Source organism: Lepidochelys kempii, chromosome 3 (genome assembly GCF_965140285.1).
Source record: "Lepidochelys kempii isolate rLepKem1 chromosome 3, rLepKem1.hap1, whole genome shotgun sequence".
Taxonomy (NCBI): domain Eukaryota; kingdom Metazoa; phylum Chordata; order Testudines; family Cheloniidae; genus Lepidochelys; species Lepidochelys kempii.
The window spans coordinates 104,904,299-104,925,748 of record NC_136382.1 but is presented as its reverse complement, the minus strand read 5'-3'; the positions used below and the strand labels follow the sequence as shown (position 1 = coordinate 104,925,748).

Genomic DNA, 21,450 nt, shown 5'->3' with positions numbered 1-21,450 from the left:
ACAAACAAAAAAGTGTGTGCTTAACTCAGGTTAACTAACCTGCTTTAGCTGTCTCGGGTTAAAACAGCAGTGAAGACATGGCAATTCAGGCCCGTACCAGCTCAAGTTAGGGTCCATATGGGAACATGGCGATGAACTCAAGCTGCAAACCCGAGTTAAAAAACTGAGTTGCCATGTCTTCACTGCTATTTTAACCCGAGACAGCGAATGCGGTTAGCTAATCTGAGTTAAGACCACACCTTTGCAGTGTAGACATACCCAATAACTAATTTGAGATTAAAGAGAAACAACAAAGAAAGAACAAGTTAAAGTCGCCATGAGAGAGAACACCCTGACTTGCTCTGTAACATTTAGCATCTGAAATGAAACAAAAATGACTGCTGCTATATAACCTAGCAGGGCAACTCCTCTGAATTTGAAGATGCAACATACAGAAAGACACCTCTTTTTTAAATTACATAGGGTAGCCACATGTGCTAGAAAAGTCAAGCTGAGCTCCTTATTCCTTGAGCCATCGCAACAATGCTGTTCTCTGTGGTGACCCCCTCCCTTGGTGCATGCTGGACCTTCCTGGACTGGAAGAGTGAATCATCAGGATTTAGTTGAAGGACCCCCACCCTGGCAAGAAAACCTACCTTCAACAGAAAAGTTCAAAAAGACAATTTGAAAAGTTTTTTTTTTGGGGGGGGGGAGGGCAGGAGAGTTTCATGGGACTACTAAATAAAGAAATAAAATTGAAAACAAAAATGAAATACTTCAGGCAGAGTCAAATGTGAACGTTTATTCACTTCTGTCACTGCATGAATGAAAGCTGGGACAATGGAATTTGCTCAGCAGCTGGTGTTCTTGTAAACTGGTTTATAACCAAGGCCAGGTGAACTGGGTCTGATTAAACAAGTTTCAGCTGAGAATTCTGAGAAATAAGTTTGGGGCTCTGTGACGTTATTGACATAATCTGGGACTGTATAGATCATCATTGCAATCAAGGTCCTGTAGTGGCACCAAATCTTATATAAAGGGGGTCAAATGAGGTGTCTAAGACAAGGTTATGGTTTGCTGATTATGATTATGCTGTCTATATGTGTGTATCATTTTGTAGTTGAAGTTATGAATATTGGCTCTATACTGTCTGTATTTCAAATTTATGCTATGCTTCTGGGTGACACCCCAGACAAGTTGGTGTCAGCTCTGCCTAGCCTGCTTGATGGCCCATTAAGGACCATCAGTTATACAACTGACCCATTGAGAGAAGGCAGACATGCCTTGCGCCTCAGCAAGGCATGCAGGGACATGCTTATGGACAGAACTCTGAGGTTTTTCCAGGCCATGTGATGGACAGCTTCTCTTTGGGACAAAGAAAGAAAGATCACATGGCAAGAGAATATAAAAAGCTGCTGCAGGTCCTCCATCTGATCTTCAATCCGGCTTCTTACCTCTGGAGGGACTTTGCTACACTGAAGCTCTGAACAAAGGACTGAATGACCCACCCCACCTGTGGATGTACTCCAGAGACTTGATTTGAACCTGCAGTTTATTCTATCACTGCTACAAGCCTGAACCAAGAACTTTGCCATTACTGTATGTAATTGATTCCATTTAACCAATTCTAGCTCTCATCTATATTTCTTTCCTTTTATGAATAAACCTTTAGATTTTAGATTCTAAAGGATTGGCAACAGTGTGATTTGTGGGTAAGATCTGATTTGTATATTGACCTGGGTCTGGGGCTTGATCCTTTGGGATCAAGAGAACCTTTTTTCTTTTACTGGGGTACTGGTTTTCATAACCATTTATCCCCATAATGAGTGGCACTGGTGGAGATACTGGGAAACTGGAGTTTCTAAGAGAATTGCTTGTGTTACTTGTGGTTAGCCAGTGCGGCGAGACCAAAATCTGCTCTGTTTGGCTGATTTGGTTTGCCTTAGAGGTGGAAAAACCCCAGCCTTGGGCTGTAACTGCCCTGCTTTAAGCAATTTGTCCTGAAATGGCACTCTCAGTTGGGTCCCGCCAGAACCAGCATCGTTACAGACTCTTGAACATACTTTTCAAAAAAATGTAAGTACCTCTCCCTCCCTCCCAAGTGCCCTTTTTTACCCCTATTTTTTGCTCTTCCTTGCCTTGTGAGTACAGCTAAGTTTCTAACTCATTCCTACAGCTGGATTTCTAACTCTGTCTGTTCTTTCCCAGTACTTTGCTACTCCCCAGACCTGATTCAAGTTCTCTTCCACTACAGAGCCCATCTCTTTAATGATATTGCAAGGGTCTCATATCCTCTGGTTGGTCTGGGCAACTTTCTGGATTTGTCTCATCTCCTATGTCTCCCTAGTTCAGAGTTACACCCAACATTCTGATGGACTTCTGACCTCAGCACTACCTCTAGTCTACAAGATTTGGCAGCAGTTGGTCTGAGCTAACTGTGGAGGCAGCAGAAAATAGATAATGATTCCAAAACTAAAATCTTTACCAGACTGTAGCAGCATTGCCAGCTTCCATAAGTGCCAGCACATCAGAGGTCTGAGTTTTCCCCTCTTCCTACTTTCCTTCTTCTCTTCCTGAACTTGTTCCAGGCCCACCTATTTTCAACCCTCCCATTCCTCAGATCCTAGGAGTTCTGGGAAGCAGTTAAGCAAACAGGGTTTAAAGTTTAGTTTTGATAAGTGCTTTTTAATGAAAAATGTAATCACCAGAAGATTAAAACTTAAATCACTAAGCCACTGTTGGAGATCGAGTCTATTCTGATGAAGGCTGTTAACAAGTGTTGTTTCAAAAGGTAAAATTCAAATGACCTGTGCTATACATAAGATTTATGCCAAGCCCTGCTTGTGTCTGAATGTCAGAGTTGTGTTGTATTCTGTTTGAATACAAAGACCAAAGAATTGAGTGAAATTTGTATCTTTATTCATCTTTGCACACTGGGTAACTGGGGTGAAATAACTGGGCATTTCCCAGGAATATCTCTAAAGGAGAGAAGACAGAAAAAGCCCTCTTGTAGTTTGGATAAATGGAGAGAGGTCAGGTGAAAAAGAACAGGGGCTTTTTTTAGCTGTGTCCTTCATTATTCACAACAATGCTAGATTAATAACTTTAATAAAAATGAAGTTATAGCTATTTTTTGACAGATACTCACTATAGGCCTGATCTAAAATCCAAGTCAATGGGAAGACTCCATTGGGTTTTGCACTGGGCTCTGACTGTTCGCAAAATTAATGTCACTGTAACCCACTGCTCAGTGTATGTTATGCTTCCCCAAAACCAGAAAGGGTGAGAGGCTGTTAAAGCTCTCAGATGGTCAGTCTGGATCTTTAGGTGCTTTTAACTCTGGAAGTCCCCAGTTCAATCCCTGGGGTTGGCCACGATGGCAGCTGTCACACCACTATTAAAGTGCGAATTTATCTGACCAACGGTAAGCAGTATGGACAGTGGTCATTAGTCAAAACATTTCATGCTCAAACTGGGTGGGAACAACAGTATTATGGTACATTCCCCATTGAGCGAACGAGGAAAGCCGGTCATTGAATGTGGTGCAATGATCCTTGGGTCATAGACTTTTAATAACTATTTTGGTTTTTAAATTTCCTTTACAAATCCATTCCCAGTGGGAATTTAGTTGAGGGAGGGGTTGCACTTACTGTTGAGAAGACGGAAGTCTATGAACGGATAGGAACCACGGCGCTCAGAGAGAACCCCTGTCTGACCTCTCACCCGTGCATCTCCTGCAAAACACAACCCCCCACAGATGTTAGAAGGGGTGTCCACCCTTTTGTCTTGTGTAATATTAGCCAACCAAATTGATAGCATCACAATCCTCTGTCAGGAAAGCCACGCTTCAAATACCATTTCACATGGCTTCCTCGTAGAGCTAGGTAGTGCAGTACAACTCAATCCTCTGATATGATTGGAATATAGCAGAAAAGATGTAGCCATCCTACTGAACAGCTGCTTATCCAGTGAATAGACTCACATCACTTCAGGAGCATTGCAGAAATCTAGTTTCTTATCCCAGCTATACCAATAGGCTTATAATTGTTATTTCACTGCTGACAGGGTGCTCAGTGTTGTACATGACTCACAGAACAGAGTGTGCTGCCTTAAAGACTTTACAGTCTAAACCACACAGACACAGGGAGACAGATGCTGCCACCTTTACCAGGATTACCAACCCCCTATGTTCAAAAATCATTCATCAGCCCTCCAAATATAATGAAACTGGTTTAAAAATCATGATATTAAAAAAAAAATGATTCTTTTCCTTTCCCTTTGTGTTTTTGAGCCTTTAGGGTGCACTCAGGTGATGTTTTCAAGCTTTTCTCTGCAACAATGGAAGTTCGAAATGTTCATTTAAAAAAAGTAAGCTGTCATTCTCAAAAAAAAAAAAATAGAATGACTCCAGGAGCTGAGGCTTTAAGGAAAAAAACTAAATACCATCAGGTTTGGAATAAGATAGTGAGACTAGGCAACACTGCTTTATTCACATTGACAAGTAACTTATTATTTCCTCAAGCTGCACCACTGAAATTAATGAGACTACTTGAAAAGTAAAGTACCATTAAGGTTAGGTAGGAGTGGCCAAATCTGTCCTGGAATTGGCAGTTGGACATAGCTAAATTCCAAGCAGTCTCCCTCTGAGTTTTTTAGTTTTCTATGAAGATTACTGAGGGCTATCAGGTAACTCTAAAAAGAATTGGCCTGCCCGCTCCTAAAGTAACTGTACTAACATATAACATTTTTTAAAATCTCTGATTGTGAAAACACTTAGTCTTTTTGATACCTGTTAATTAAGTACAAGTGCATTCAGTGGAAGTGCTGAGGAATGGCGAGAAGTCTATCAAGAAGCCAGGTGTAGGTAGCAGACATACATCCCAGCAAAAAATGTTTAATTCCCTGGGGATAAGCATTGTTTATTGCAAACTGCCAGGTTGTGGTGGTGGTGGTTTGTTTTTAACTCTTTGTCAGGCCTATCATCAATTCACTGCACCTCTACATCTAACAGCACCTGCTGAGCTAGTGATCAAATTGTGTATAGTGATGTGTCTACCTGCTGGAGATTTTGAGCATGCAGCCGTTGGAGGGGAATGGATTGGTCTGTGTTAGTCCAAATTTCATATTGCTGCCTGTGCCCCTCCAGTTCTTTAATCAGGAGTGCTAGCAGACCTGAGTTTCACATGGAGGAAGAGCAGTGATGCTGCAAAATGCATTTGCTAGCTCTCTTGTGTAAGCTTCCAGCTATTTGCCTTCAAGCTGAAAATAAAGCGAAGCAATTGTTCTTCAATTAATACAATTAGTTGGGTTTCATTGCAATCACCTTTTTGTAGCGAAAGGAAGGATCCTGTGAAAACAGGACAGGAAATTTTGACAGCTTAGAGTCAGATCACTGTTCCATCTTCATTGTGTTTCAAAGGGAAACAAACAAGGTGAGGGGAAATAAAAAGAGTTGTTTCTCTTTTATTTTTTGAGGCTGAAGACATAAGCTAGCACACAGGAATGTTCACTGTTACAAACAGAAAAAGCTGCATCTTTGTCAGACCCAAAGTCTGGCGGCAGCACTGGGCTCTCCAGGGGAGACATTTCCTGAATGAATCTTCTGCCCACTTGGCATCTTACTTTGTCTCTTTTTAATAAAAAAACAAAAAACCTGTGCTAGGTAACAGGAGTGTGTGGCTTATTACATAACTGTCAGTAAGGGTGGAGATGCTGGCAGTGCAGACAACTTACAGCTGCTGCTGGAACATCAGCTGCATGACAAGAACCAAAATCTGGTTGCAGTCATGGTGTCAAGGTCCTTTCAAAGTGGGGAGATGGGACAAGAGAAGAATTAAGCAGCTATTACTGAGCTGCTGCTGCGAATGCAGTAAATAAGCAGGAGAAACATTCCTTTTCCAAAAAGAAAAGGAGTACTTGTGGCACCTTAGAGACTAACCAATTTATTTGAGCATGAGCTTTCGTGAGCTACAGCTCACTTCATCGGATGCATACCGTGGAAACTGCAGAAGACATTATGTACACACAGAGACCATGAAACAATACCTCCTCCCACCCCACTCTCCTGCTGGTAATAGCTTATCTAAAGTGATCATCAAGTTGGGCCATTTCCAGCACAAATCCAGGTTTTCTCACCCTCCGTTGCATTTATTATTTAGTCTATTTAATACACGGCTCCATCTGATACTTCACGGATGACAACAATTCACAGGATGCTAAAAGTGTGCACCCAATGCAGCATTTCTACAATGGTCGTCTGAAAACTTCCAGTCTTTAAAATACTATTTTACTAAAACTTCAGGTTTTGTACTGCAGCCCATCACTATAGCATCTTGGCAGCTTCCCCTCTGCACACTGTTCTCCGCCCTCAAACGAGCACCTCCTGCCAGCTGCCAAACAGCTGTGGCTGATGGGTGCTAAGCACCCCCTATTTTTTTTTCTGGGGGGTGCTTGAGCCCCGGAGCACCCATGGAGTTGGCACCCTATGGTTTGTATTGATGTATTTATTGTTTCTTGCATACTTGGGTTTTATACTCCTTGCTTGCAGTGGTAGCATTATTCATTTTCCCAAAGGGCATCCCCTGGATCTCACTCCAGGGAGGCGTCACCTTGGCACCACAAGAAGGAACCCAGGATCCAACCCCTGCAAAAAGAGGGGAGAAGCCACTCCAAGTACCAGAGAGGATGCTTGAACCACACCTTGGGGGAAGGGCTACAATTGCTATCCCCACTTTGTAGCAGGGGAGTGGAGGCAACAGAAATAGTCACTTGCAGAATACTGCACAGCAAATCAGTGTCAGAGTGAGAAAACTAGACCCCATTTCAGTGAGCTATCCACTGGACCACGCGGTCTCCAAACCTTAACAATGGGCTAGAAATAGGTCACCAGGCTACTCAGCTGTTTGAGGCTGCAGTGTATCACAGTACTGGCAACCATTTTCTTTTGTAAGGACTATTTTACTGCTGTTGCCCCTGATGATGGTCACCATATGCACACACAGAGAACATACATTATGGATGGTCATACAATATATGTTTCTATTATTCTCACACAACTCATAGTCAAACAGCCAACATTTACCACACAGTGCTATTTAAGCAACTGTTTTGCTCGATATGTCAAGCTGGAAATCTAAGGTAGTCTAGATACCGTTGTATGGTAAATGGTGAGCACTTTCTCTGAGAGAATATAAATTCATGTGTGCATGGCTATAAAATACAAAAAGCGTGGAGAGAGGAAAGGAGTGAATGACAACAGGGGTAACTGAGCTGGAAGGCTTGTCCAAGCCCCCTTTTCATATGGAGAAATGGAGGGTTCTGACTTAGGCACCTGTCGGCAAGAGCCATCAATACGTCTCAGCCAATAGTTTTTGTGGGTAAAATGAAAGAGCTATAAACCTCAATCACTGGCATCACAGGAGCCTAACAGAAAAATATTGAACAAAAGCAGCAGAAGAGCCTTGGGAAAATAGTTCCAAGGACAACACGGGCTTGTATAAAAATATTATACCAACGTGAGCAAACAACAGACAAGAAATCATCCTTGAGAATCTTTGTCTAAAGGAAGTAGCAGATGCGACTCCACCAAATAACCTGCTTCAGTTATGGCACAACCAGGGCTTGAAAAATTTACCAGGGACTTGTTAGCTGGAGAGCTAAGTAGGCCCACTAGCTAGAGATGAATATGAAAGATTGGGAGGTAAGGGAGAGGAAGAGGAGCGACAATGAGGTCCAGAGGCAATGCTCTGGAGTGCTTTCCCTTCCTCAGCCACTAAGAAGAGGGACAGTGTTGGGAGTTGTACTAGGCTACTTCCCCTACACCTGGCTTAGAATCTCCACCTTTTATATCATCCTCTGGCTGGGAAATTTGAGGCTTCACCTTTTGCCAGCTGCTGCAAAGAGCTTGTCTGTCTCTTCCCCCCCCACCTGCAGAAACACTTACATATCATAGGAGGGGAGAAGATGTATGTGTGTGTGTCTCTGTTACTCTACCCTTACTTCTGCCTCTCTTTTGGGTGGTCCTTGGTATTTTATAATTCCAGTTCCGGCACCTCTGCTAGGGCTCAGAGCCTGCCCAAGCAGCAGAATTGTGAAACTGACATGATCTTGCATGTTTCACGGCTGCTTACAGAGTTCTGAACAGCAAGTGTGACAGGCCTGAGCCTTATCATTCTGCTGCCACTCAGCAAAGCTGTGAACAGTAAAAGAGGCTGTAGAACTCTGCAGACTTAACGCACCTTTGCAGTGGTTTACATTCTGTTCACATTCTGAAGGTTTTTATTGCAACAACAAGGACTAGGAACTTCCTACTTGGGGGGGGGGGGGGGATGGGTTGCAATCAGATGTATTCTGTGGATTTTATGCCTGCCTCAAAGTACCCACCCTGACCACTGTTGGAGGCAGGATGCTAAACTAGGTGACCTGGCTCAGTATGTGTTCCTAAAAATGTAGAAGTTATTTAGCCTTAGATGATAGGCATTCTGCCACCAGAGTAATGTGGAATCGCTAGCGTCACTGCTGTTGTAATCCAGTGGAGCCTGACGGGAGGATGCAAAATTTAGAAATTTTCTCACACATGAATTTAAATCTAGCAAAAATGTTCAGGTCTAAAAAAGTCTAAATGTCAAAAGCTGAAATAATAGTAATAACAACAGTTACACTGCGCTTGTAGCAACGTGTAGTGGGTTGTGTTACCATGGTAACTTTGCAGATAATGTCTTCCTGCCATAGCAAAGAATTCTAAACTGCACCCTTAAGAGAAGCCCATTATTAATTAGTTAAATGCTGCTTCTTGACATCTACTCACTTACCTTTATAAAGCCCACTGATGAAACAAATAATGTGCACAATTTTTTTTTATTTTTTAAAAACGCATAGCACTGTACATTTTTCAAAGTGATGCGCAAACAGTTCACAAACCATTCAGTTTAGGTGGTTAAATATAATTGGCCTTGTGATGATTTGGCAGACCTGTCTATGTACAATTTTTGGATTCTGTTTGATATTATGAACTCTCTATGTTTATAGCCTCATGGTGGTCTTTCCTGTATTATTGCATCATACTCGTGTTAAGGAGTGGGGGACTGGTGCCTAAATGTCTGTCTCTGAATGGGGTAATCATTAAGGATCATCAGCAACTGAATATGCCTTACCCCACAGTGGTTCTCAAACTGTGGGTTGCGACCCCCAAAGTGGGTCACGACCCCATTTTAATTAGGTTGCCAGGGCCCATGTTAGACCCACTGGGGCTCGGGGCTGAAGCCAAAGCCTGCACCCCCCCGCCTGGGACTGAAACTGAAGTCCAAGGGCTTGAGCCTGGGGCAGCAGGCCTCTGCTTCCCCTCCCCTCAACCAGAGCTGTGAGGCTCGGGCTCCGGCCCCCTTCTGCCTGGGGTAATGTAGTAATTTTTGGTGCAATGAAGTTTGAGAACTGTGGAACAATGGAGTGGCTGCAACGCAGGTAAAGTCAGTTCGCTGCAGAGGTGTAGACAATGGCAAAAACAGAGGAGGAGGCATAAAGAACCAGATTGTTTATGGTTTAAAAAACACAGAGACAAGGAGTGTGGGGGGGAGGGGTGTAAAAAAAAAAAAAAGGAAGGAAGTTTGGGACAGGAGTGAGAGGAGACTCCATGAGCTGGAGAAGGGAGGTCCTGGAGAGGAGACCTGGAATCCTGACAGGAGACTGACCAAATCCCAAAAGAATACTTAAGAGTGGTGGTGAAACTAAGACAGGGAATTACATACAGATATTTCATATTTTGCATGAAGCTGTATATCTCTTGCACTGTCTAAAGAGTGATGGGTTTAGCAATCCCTCTGCAAGGTCTGTGTCTTACGTGTTTCAACTATCATACATCCCTGAAAGGTTAAACTATAAACCAAAGTACCCATAATGTTGGAGCTCTAGGGAGGATGTGCTTAAACTACTTAGGAGCTTTGTGGGGTTTAGGGCAGCTGGGCTGCAGGGTCCCATTCCCTAGGAATTGTACCAGATGACAGTCTATGTTCAGGAAGTATGCTTGAATCCAAAGAAAGAGACAGTGTCTGGAACCCACTCAGACCCAGGGGAGCTTAAAAGCACACTGATCCAGCATGTGGGTCCAAATACAGCAGCCCGATAAACACCCAACAAGGGAGAGCTATACCGGGCCTGTGGAACCCCCAGTTTGCATATGGAGAAGTATATGATTTGTCCAAGACCACATCGTGTATCAGTGGCAGAACCACAGAGTAGAAATTAGGAGTTCTGGATTCTGACCTTATTCTCAGTGCATTTGGCTTCACTGCTTCTCTTACGAGCGCCTTACGATTCATAGATTCCAAGGTCATATGGGACCACTGCGAACATCTAGTCCAGGGATTCTCATACTTTTTTTTGCTGGGACCTCTTTTGAAAATATTTCAGGCTGTGACGACCCCCCTCAAAAAGCGACCCCCCCCATATGATGCCACCCTTACTTCTGTGCTGCTGCTGGCATCGGTGCGGCCTTCAGAGCTGGCACCCAGCCAGCAGCTGCCACTCTCATGATCTTCCCCTTTACAATAGTCTTGTTACCCCCTTTTGGGTTGGGATCCCCAGTTTGAGAAATGCTGAATTCTAGTCTGACCTCTTGTGTGACACAGAGAACAGAATTTTCCCAAAATGATTCCTAGTGCATATCTTGTAGAGAAACATACAATCTTGATTTAAAAATTGTCAGTGATGGAAAATCTACCATGAACCTTGGTAAATTGTTCCAGTGGTTAAAACCATCACCCACATTTATATTAGGACTCAAAAATTATCAGAACTATAACTTCTTATCTTAACTGGCAATTGTCATTCATTCTGCTAATGGGTCAACTTGTACAGCTTCAGTTCAATTAAGAATCTGAGCATCTAAACCTTTATGTAAACCACCCAAAACTCTTGGGCCTGATTCTACTCTCACATGGGATTATAAGGTTTCAGACTAACAACCGTGTTAGTCTGTATTCACAAAAAGAAAAGGAGTACTTGTGGCACCTTAGCGACTAACCAATTTATTTGAGCATAAGCTTTCGTGAGCTACAGCTCACTTCATCAGATCCATACTGGGGAAAGTGTAGAAGATCTTTTTATACACACAAAGCATGAAAAAATATCTCCTCCCACCCCACTCTCCTGCTGGTAATAGCTTATCTAAAGTGATCACTCTCCTTACAATGTGTATGATAATCAAGTTGGGCCATTTCCAGCACAAATCCAGGTTTTCTCACCCCCCGCACACAAACCCACTCTCCTGCTGGTAATAGCTTATCTAAAGTGACCACTCTCCTTACAATGTGTATGATAATCAAGATGGGCCATTTCCAGCACAAATCCAGGGTTTAACAAGAACGTCTGGGGAGGGAGGGGGTAGGAAAAAACAAGGGGAAATAAAGGTGGGTAATAAACGATGCTAATAAACGATGGTCACATAAACACCACCCTATACCGGAAACCTACTGACCGCTATTCCTACCAACATGCCTCCAGCTTTCACCCTGACCACACCACACGATCCATCGTCTACAGCCAAGCTCTGCGATACAACCGCATTTGCTCCAACCCCTCAGACAGAGACAAACACCTACAAGATCTCCATCAAGCACTCTTACAACTACAATACCCACCTGTGGAAATGAAGAAACAGATCGATAGAGCCAGAAGAGTTCCCAGAAGTCACCTACTACAGGACAGGCCTAACAAAGAAAATAACAGAACGCCACTAGCCATCACCTTCAGCCCCCAACTAAAACCCCTCCAACGCATTATTAAGGATCTACAACCTATCCTGAAGGATGACCCATCACTCTCACAAATCTTGGGAGACAGCCCCCCAACCTGAAGCAAATACTCACCAGCAATCACATACCACACAACAGAACCACTAACCCAGGAACCTATCCTTGCAACAAAGCCCGTTGCCAACTGTGCTCACATATCTATTCAGGAGACACCATCACAGGGCCTAATAACATCAGCCACACTATCAGAGGCTCGTTCACCTGCACATCCACCAATGTGATATATGCCATCATGTGCCAGCAATGCCCCTCTGCGATGTACATTGGTCAAACTGGACAGTCTCTACGTAAAAGAATAAATGGACACAAATCAGATGTCAAGAATTATAACATTCATAAACCAGTTGGAGAACACTTCAATCTCTCTGGTCACGCGATTACAGACATGAAAGTTGCTATATTACAACAAAAAAACTTCAAATCCAGACTCCAGCGAGAAACTGTTGAATTGGAATTCATTTGCAAATTGTATACAATTAACTTAGGCTTGAATAGAGACTGGGAGTGGCTAAGTCATTATGCAAGGTAACCTATTTCCCCTTTATTTTTCCTACCCTCCCCCCTCAGACGTTCTTGTTTTTCCTGGATTTGTGGTGGAAATGGCCCACCTTGATTATCATACACATTGTAAGGAGAGTGGTCACTTTAGATAAGCTATTACCAGCAGGAGAGTGGGGTGGGAGGAGGTATTTTTTCATGCTTTGTGTGTATAAAAAGATCTTCTACACTTTCCACAGTATGCATCCGATGAAATGAGCTGTAGCTCACGAAAGCTTATGCTCAAATTAATTGGTTAGTTTCTAAGGTGCCACAAGTACTCCTTTTCTTTATGGGATTATAAATGTCCGTTGTCTATGGTACCTGGATTTTGTTGTAATTAAAAATGATCAAATCTCCATAAAAATATAATCATGTTTCTTCAACTCCCACTGCTCTTTTTCTTGGCACTGCATAGGACACGCACACAAAAGATTGCCCCCCAGAGCAGATATTCCTGGCACTAGGGACCTGAAGCACATTATTTTATGGTGCTTCATGAATGAAAAAAAGCAGGAGGCGGAAGCAGCGTTCAAACACTCTACAGCTCTTTACTACTTTTCTCAAGTAACATGTAGAATCCATAGGCAAGGGATCCAAAAGGAGGAGAGCTAACTGGGTAGAACCTGGCAATGCTCCACCTCCTGTTGTAACAATTTCAGTCCCTTATGCTGATATTCTTGCGAAGGAAGTGCACATTTGGACAGGCTCCCCACAGTTATTTGTAGCTCTATGTGATGATGAAATGATGTTCTTTCATGACACTTCCATATTTCCTGGTTTTGGCTGAGCCATCACTACCTCTTTCAGAGTTCTGGTCCTTCTGCTTATCACAGACAAAATCAAAGCATGTTGACTTACCTCCTTTATATATAAGGTAAATCTCTACACAGTTTGATAGATATCTATAGTAGCTAGTGCTGGTCAAAAATATTAAAAATACATTGAAAGTTACTGAATTTTATTTGTTTACTGAAAACTGGATTTTTGGTAAATGAAAAATGTCTATAACCATTTCAGTGACATTTTCAATAAACGTTTTGATGAGAAATGTCTCAAATTTTTGTGAATAATATTTAGGACTAGTCAGCAGTTTTTCATATTTTTTTAACAAGATTTTTTTTGACCAAAAAAAAAAAAGTTACGTTCCAAATATTCTGACCAGCTCTAACATTAACCATGCTTTCACTGATGAAGGTAAGGAAGAAATTTTCTCTGTGGCCAGGCTATTCCATAAAGGCCTTGTGTAGAGTTGCTGAAGCAGCTGGTACTGGCCACCGTTGCACAGAGGACACAGACTAGATCGATCGCTTGTCTTGGCCCACTCTGGGCAATTCGTCTATCCAAACGTGTTTAGAGTATCAGAAACAGGTTCTTTTGGAGGCATGAGTGAAAGTTTTTGTTGTGTCTAGTTTTATCCAAAGAGTTCGTCTAGCCCTACTGCCTGTGCCCCAATAGCCATTGCTAGATATGTTAATAGATATACTCATGACTGATACTCTGGAAATACTTGCTGTTTCAAAGTGCAGCGAAATTATAGCTTAGCTTCTCTTTTTATTATTTGCTCATACTTGAGAGATGAACATGAGCTGACTCAAAGGGAAATAACTAGTTACAAATTTCACTAATTAGAATAATGTTGATAAACAAATATAATGAGGTACTTGCAGTTGGCAAAGAGTCCCATTTCCCTAGAATTTTGTCCTGCGTTTCCTTTCGGTTGAGATGGCATTCAGAACACTCATATGCCAAGTAGCAGCAGGAACAGCTGCCTTCTGGACAGACTTCCCAAGCAGATGTGTTGGCAACAGTGAGCCCATCAAGTGCTTAAGCGGCTGCCACGTGGTCTCTGATTAGCTTGTTCTCTTGAATATCAATTTATTTCTCAGCCTCTTATTCCAGAAACTGCTCAAAACTGATATTTAAAAGCAAGGAACAAACAAGATGTGCATGAAGTGTTAGGCATAGGTCAAGATCTCTCCCAATTGTAACACATGTCCTTCTCACCACACTTTCTTTACTATCATCCCTTACCATGGTATGTCTAATTTAGATCTTGGTTGCACCATCTCAACACAGTTATGAATAGGGAGAAAGTGTGGGGCCATAGCATCCCAAGGGAAGTGAGCAAGCTGCTCTCCTGTTCCCTTCTCTGTGGGTTAATATTCAGCCCCTAGTGTACATGAAGGGAGCTGGGGGAGGGCAAAGGCTTCTTGTCCCTGCCTCATCAACACCATGACCTTGCATGAGAACCAGAGGCAGTTTGGCCTTCAGATTGCAAACTCCTCTGGATAGGACATGCTCATGTTTACATGTCTATTAAGTGCCATGCATGCCTACGGAACTACATAAATAACAGCCAAAAATTCAAATTGGGGGCCTAAAGTTAGGTCTCATAATCCTTAGGCACCTAATCAAAAGTAGCCTTATTTTTCCCCACAATGTGCTCATCACCTACAACTCTCATTGATGTCATATGCTCAACTGCCCTACTGTAAATCACCGTGGTATCACAATTAGAGCTAGGCAAAATTTTTCAGCTAAAATGTTTTTCCAGAGAAAAATGCAGATTTGGCGACATTTTTGTGAATTTTTCTTTGTTTTGCAGAATTCTTTTGGCTGGAGGGGCGGGAAGAACCATAAAGAAAAAATTACAAAAAGCATTTTTGTTCTGATATTTTCAAAATGTAACGTTTTTATTTTTTGTTTTGGCACTTCCTTCAAATGTATGTTTTAAACAATGAAAATACATTTAAAAACTACTCAAAATGAGACAAAATGTTTTATTTTGAGTTGAATGAAAGGGAAATTTTGTTTGACACAAAATGAAATGTTTTTCAACCTTATGATTCGCTAAAAATTTTGAAAAAATTCATTTTCTGTTCAACTAAAAAAGATTTTTTAACCCTGATATGACCAAGAATCCAGAAAATCCAACATTCACCCAGCTGTAATCACAATGAACTTGCTAGAAAGCGTCTTTCCCCCTAGGCACCATACATACACTGACTGAGCGCTGCATCTGGAGAACGTAATGTGGGCGTCAATATCAAAAAGTGCCCTGTGCATGATCATGAACAAAAGAAGGTTGACACTGACAGAAGTGCTTAAAGGAGAGAGAGGCAGGAGTCAGATGAGAGAAGCCAGAGAAGGACAGAGATTCCTTGGAATAGAGGAAGAAGGGTTGGTGCCTTTGGAGCAATGAGACATATGAGAGAAAGTGTGCAGAAATAATGAGTGTCTGCTTGCTACAGAACTGTAAATGGACAGTAGTATGAAACAAACACATTGCTACTGTGATATTTCACCTAACAATTGCAGATAGATGTGAACTAGAGCTCGAGAACAAAACCCCACTGACTGGGAGTTCAAACCCAGATCAGAATTCTGCAATTGAGGCCCATTTCTGGTATTAACTTTGCCAACACTCATATACTTTGTCAGTGTCAAGAATGCTATTGAAAAGAGAGAGAGAGCGAGAGAGGGAGAGGGAGAGAGATACACAAACACCTCCTAGCCTCCAGGAGAAGAGCAAGAAAGCTTTAAAGGGAAAGCACAATTATTATTGGCAGTTTAAGCCTGAACTTCACCTCCCTCTGCAACTGCAGGCTGATGTTCCCAGACCTCCAGCAATTGCTAAAGTCTTCTAGGAAAAAGAGGCAAGTTAGCATCTGATATTTCTAATATAACAAATAAGCAGAAAAAATAGGAGGGGAGAGAAGAGCAGGGAAAAAACAAACAAACAAAAAACCCCACCCTGAAACTTGCATTTTTATACGTCCTAGAAGAACAATAAAGGATATAAACAATTTTTTTTATTTTGTTTTTCCTCTACATTTTACCTTTATTATAGCTCCCTACAGCACCCAAAGAGCTCTGATTTAGATATTCATTAAATAGACCCTTATCTGTATGATCCAACTCCCCAGTTTCCTCTTCAAATAATATTTTGAAGCAGAAAGAGCGAGACTGGATTTCAATCTTTGTTTTTCACAAACCTCTGTAAATTCCAAAAGAGAATAGCTTCAGGACAGGCCTTTTTTCATGTATGTGTGAAGACAGCACATAAAAAAAGCATTTCCTGACTCACTGTACCCTTGTGCAATCCATACCAAGCAGAGAACTTTTTTTTTTTTTTTAAACTTTTTTCTTTCAGAATTGCAAGTCATAATAAGGAAAAGCTGTGGGGTTATTGTTTTGAAGAAAAAAGACAAGTTAGCTAGAATAAATCCTCAATAAAGTTTAAAGTTATAAGCAACAACAGCAGTTGCTGTTTTTCTAGAGACTTCCTTAACCCTCCTCTAGTATATCTAACAATTACCCATGAGATTTCTATGAGCATGCTAAAAATGAGCTGTAATGGTGGGACGCCAAATACTTATACATGGTAGTCTGGAATGAACTTCGGTTAGGTCAACCAGCTTGAATTTACAATTCTTAAGTAGAGATGTGTGAAACTCAAGAGGGTCTGAATAGAATTGGGTGGTGAATGGTTTTCCTGGTCTGTGAAAATTTGCTAGATTTAGAAAAGTTTTCCCAGCCCGTATCAGGACAAAATGTTCATGAACTGAAAATCCAAAAGAGTTTTCTATTGAGGTCAATAGAAATATTTTGTTTCAATTTTGATCATTTTTTTAAAAAAATGAAATCTATAATTAGCTTAACTTTTGAAATTAAAAGTGACTGCACTAGAAAACTAGAAATTTGACAAGTTTGAAACTTTTTCCAAAAACATTTCAAGTTGAGAAATTTGTCAAAAAGCGACACGTTTCAGTTTCAATGATTTGGCCTTTTCTGGTGAGAAAATGTTTAATCAAAAAAATTCCTGACTAGCTCTAGTTTTGAGTTTAGAATCCTCATCTTAAAGAAGGTTCAGATATCTGGAAGTTAGGATGCTTTTCTAAAACTTATCCAAAACCTCCTGACTCTGAAAAACTGGCCTGGAAATCTTGTGTGAACAGCCTCGCTTTCATGCTATTTGGCCAGTTCTAACTGAGACTGGGAATAATTTATCCAAACACTTCAGAATTTCAAAAAAGTTTAATTTGAATTTGGTTCTAAAACCGGGTGGAAATCCAGGAGATTTCTGAGAACCAAGTCATCCTTCCTTTTACTCAATCAGTATTTTAACTTTCTCATACCACTGCAGAACCCCATCGAAAATCATCCTCAGTTTTGAAATAGACTGAAATTTTGGACCCAGATTCTAATCAAAGATGCACATTATCTCATAACTGAGACAATCTCTATTGTGCATAGCATGATCCTGCTCAAGTTGAAATCTTTGAGGACAAGTGTAGCAAAATACCAGAACATAGCGCATCATGTAATTGAAATTCAAATGTTGATGTTATCTCAAGCACATGGGGGAAATATCAATTAAAGTTCTACTTTAATGCATAACATCCTCAATGGAGGATTTCCATACTCTCATCAAAAAACTTCCTACTCTGCCTCCTCTTAAGGCTTATCAGCAATCTCCCTTGGCTGGGGAGGTCTGGATGGTTCTCTCTTTGGTCTGGCAGGGCCACTCCTCTCTCAAAGAAAGGAGTTGCAGTCTGACACAAGGAACACCTCCCTGCACAGGGACTGAAGTCTGGTCACTTGCATGGCACTTCCATTATACTTAACAACTTATACTTGGGATCTGTTACTTTAGCATAACATTTTATAGTCTCTCTCCTTGCAAAATAAGGTTAGTGAAATCCAGATTCTTTTCTTTTACATAGACCTCAGAGGTCATGCAGCAACTTGAAAGGAGGAGATATGCTACAGAAATCATAGATGCACTCCTTCTCTACATTCTTCCTCATCTGGGGTTAAATTGGGGTGCTTCAAATTTAGGAGGGAAAAGATAGTGGATCACATTCACCACTGGCATAAATTGATGACTCCACTAAAATCATTTATTGTATTTTGGCAAGCTTGGGTTCACAATTATTTATAGGATATCACGTTTTAGCAAGGTGTCCATACCAGCTACAGGTTTAGGGATGTTGATTTGAACAAAACTTTGTTTTATTTCCAAAATTATTCACAGTTTATGCAAGGAGTAGAAGTGCTTTTCACCAGCTGGACTTTCTGAACATTGCATGGAACAAAGTTGTCGCTGTCTAAAAAATTCCAGATCTGTTGCAAACAAACCAAAGTATCTATCTGGTTTCCTTAATTGGATACCCTCCACACTAATTAGTACTGTTTGTTTACACTGTATGACCTGAGCTATTTGAAATGACTTGTCCAAATCTTTAGGGTTCTAGTTGTAGAGGAGAATATTCAAATATATATACTAATAATCTCCATACTGCCCCTTCAATCTAACTCTGACATAAAGTAAGTAATAACTTTTCTGTGGCTGTTTGTTTTGTGTTTCCTCAAAATAAATCAGCTAAACAAGCCCCTCACCCTCTCCGAGATCCTTAAAAATATTTTAGCAAAGAACTAAAAGATCCACCCACCCAGTCCTTTTTTATTCCAGTAAGAACAAACTACTTTTCAGTAGACATATCCAGTCAAGTTACTATTATTTCAGAACTCAATCTGAATCCTTCCCACACTGGCAGACATCACTTTGAGCACACAAAAAATCTTCAGTTCAATTTGAAATTCCTACTGTAATATCGTGTCTATTAGTCTTTTACTGTCAATTTTCTAGATGTTTTTTGCAGTTTTGTTTTTCGTGAGTTTGATCTTCAGACATAAATTACGGTCATTTATTAGCTCCTCTATATGTTCTAATGTCCTGAAATTAGAACATACATTATTTCAGAAAATACATTACAATACCCGTCCTCCTCTTCTTCTTACATTACACCCAGACTTGGCCAGCCTTGGGTTGTGCATGTTTGAATATGAAAGTGGGTTAGGGCTCAGGCACTAATGCTTTCTTCCTCCCTCTGAGTGCCTCTGTATGTTCTAATGTTCTGAAATACAGGGTCATACAATCTACTGGTGTAAATTGGTGCAGCTTTATTGGAGCCAAGCCTGTTTACACCAAAAGAGAATTTGGCCCAGTGTTACTAATTCATTCTACACTTTAATTCTAGAAGTAATTTTAAAGGATAGTGGGAAGACTAATACATACATTGACAGCTGAACATTGTTACATGATTTTAAGGATTTAAACAATCTGTCACGCTCAGCCAAGAATTGGCTTGCTTTAGCAATGCTATGCATGGAGAATCTATTGCTGTGCCTGTGGTGAACTCTATAGCCACCTACAATTAAGGATGGGTTTCTTTGTATATGGGAGATAGCACCTTATAAGGAGCAATATATTGATTTAATGAATCTTAGTCAATTCATCAAGATATCTGTGAAAACTTCCTATAAATCAAATAATTAAATGTAGGAGACAATTGAATAGCCCTAAGTTCAGTAGCATAAGCTTACTAGCATCAATTTTTCTCATTCTCTTTTTATATCTTTTTTCCTTTCTGCTATTCATCATTCCCCTTCACTGCCTTTTGGAACTGAATGTTATCATTTCAAGGTTAAAGAACAGTATGGAACTGATAGCAGATATAGGCACACTCAATGTGAATGTATATGTGTATGACAACTAATAAGCATAGAGCATAGTTCCTGATTAGGAGGAAGTCCTACTTAATCATCAATCATGGGAGCAGAAAGTGCCAGTGAGTTTGTTTTGTAATGTTCTTTTTATTGGAGATTGTCACCTACCACCTCACACTGGAACCCATATGGGGTATCATCAAACATTTACTTGATGATGATTTACTTGATGATGATTTGCCCATACTTGATGGGGACCATATCCTGAAAGAAGTCTTTCCTGAACCCCCTCTTCCAGCCTTCAAACAACTGCCAACCTCATCATCAGAAGGAAGCCACCCCCACCCCTCCCCGATCAGGACACACCAACCCAATCAGCACCAGACCCGGCCAGAACAAAAGATGCAAAACCTACAGACATATCTCCACTACTATGATGATCAATACCCCCCACAACACACTTTTCAAGATTCATGTGGTGTACCTCATCCAGTGCACTAAATGCCCCAGTAATGTGGGTGAAACAAGACAATCACTATACTCTCAAATGAACTCACACAGAAAAAATGATAAAAGACAAAAACTCCTTAGCCCGTGGGTGAACACGTTTTATAAAGTGATCACTCCATATCTGACCTCTCAGTCCTCATCCTCAAAGGATTCCTGCACAACACTTTCAAAGGATGAGACTGGAAACTTAAATTTATAACTTTGCTAGACACTAAAAATCATGGACTTCATGCAAACACTGGAGTTATGGCTTATTACAATAATCTGTAACTCACTAACCCTCTTGTTTTGTCTTATGACTGCAGAGGTGTTAACAGGCCACTTCACCTTAAATGGTCCCTTATAATGTGTGTTAACTACTTATGCTAAACAATCTGTTCCACTTTGTATTTAGCTGAGACATTCTGAGTATCTTTCTTAGACCTGAAGAAGAGCTCTGTGTAAGCTCGAAATCTGATCTCTTTCACCAGCAGAAGAGCCACCTTGTCTCTCTAATATCCTGGGACCAACTCAGCTACAGCAACACTGCAAACAACATACGGCAGTCATGCCAGGCAGCAAGGACATTTTGGCAGAACACAACATTTATCAGGGAGTCAGTCAAAGATACATTGAAAATTGATATAAAATTTGCCTTTTTTGAGGTCTGAGAAAACCCAGGCACCTTTTCACTCCCTCTCTTGCTCATTTCCTCACATCTCTTGGTGCTTCCTGGTGCTGTCAGGGCCCAGAAATGAAATTCCCTGAGAAAAGCCACTCATTACATGTCCAGCTATATCAGAGATAGGATGGGCCAGAAATCTCACGAGAGAACCTGTTTTCCAGTTTGCTGAACCACTAGGTTCAGAAAGTTCATCTCAAGAGTCTGGATACTTCTCTAAATCTTATGTGCTTATCTGTCCAGACTGCTTTGCAGGTTCTGTCTTTACTAATTACTGGCACACGTTTCACACTGAAATTTGGCTACATGTTCTCTGAGTCAATAAACATTTTTTCCTGGATGCATGATGTGCTAGGCCTTAAACAAACCGCAGGTGGCTGGCTGGTTGTGTTCCAGCTCCCAGCCCCTGTTGCTCTCTAATTATCCTCATTTTATGTATAT

General features: G+C 41.1%; 1 protein-coding gene across 7 annotated transcripts in view; it reads right to left on the bottom strand.

Moving 5' to 3' along the window:
* Window positions 1-21,450, bottom strand: part of PDE7B (phosphodiesterase 7B) — a 278,426-nt gene that overhangs the window by 54,340 nt on the left and 202,636 nt on the right. For 6 of the 7 annotated variants that reach the window (XM_073337392.2, XM_073337390.1, XM_073337393.1 and 3 more), the window contains one exon: window positions 3,630-3,713. The exons of the other annotated variant lie outside the window; for it this stretch is intronic. In XM_073337392.2, coding sequence (XP_073193493.1) covers window positions 3,630-3,713 — 84 coding nt within the window. The remainder of the gene's footprint in view (window positions 1-3,629; window positions 3,714-21,450) is intronic. 7 annotated transcript variants of the gene reach the window in all.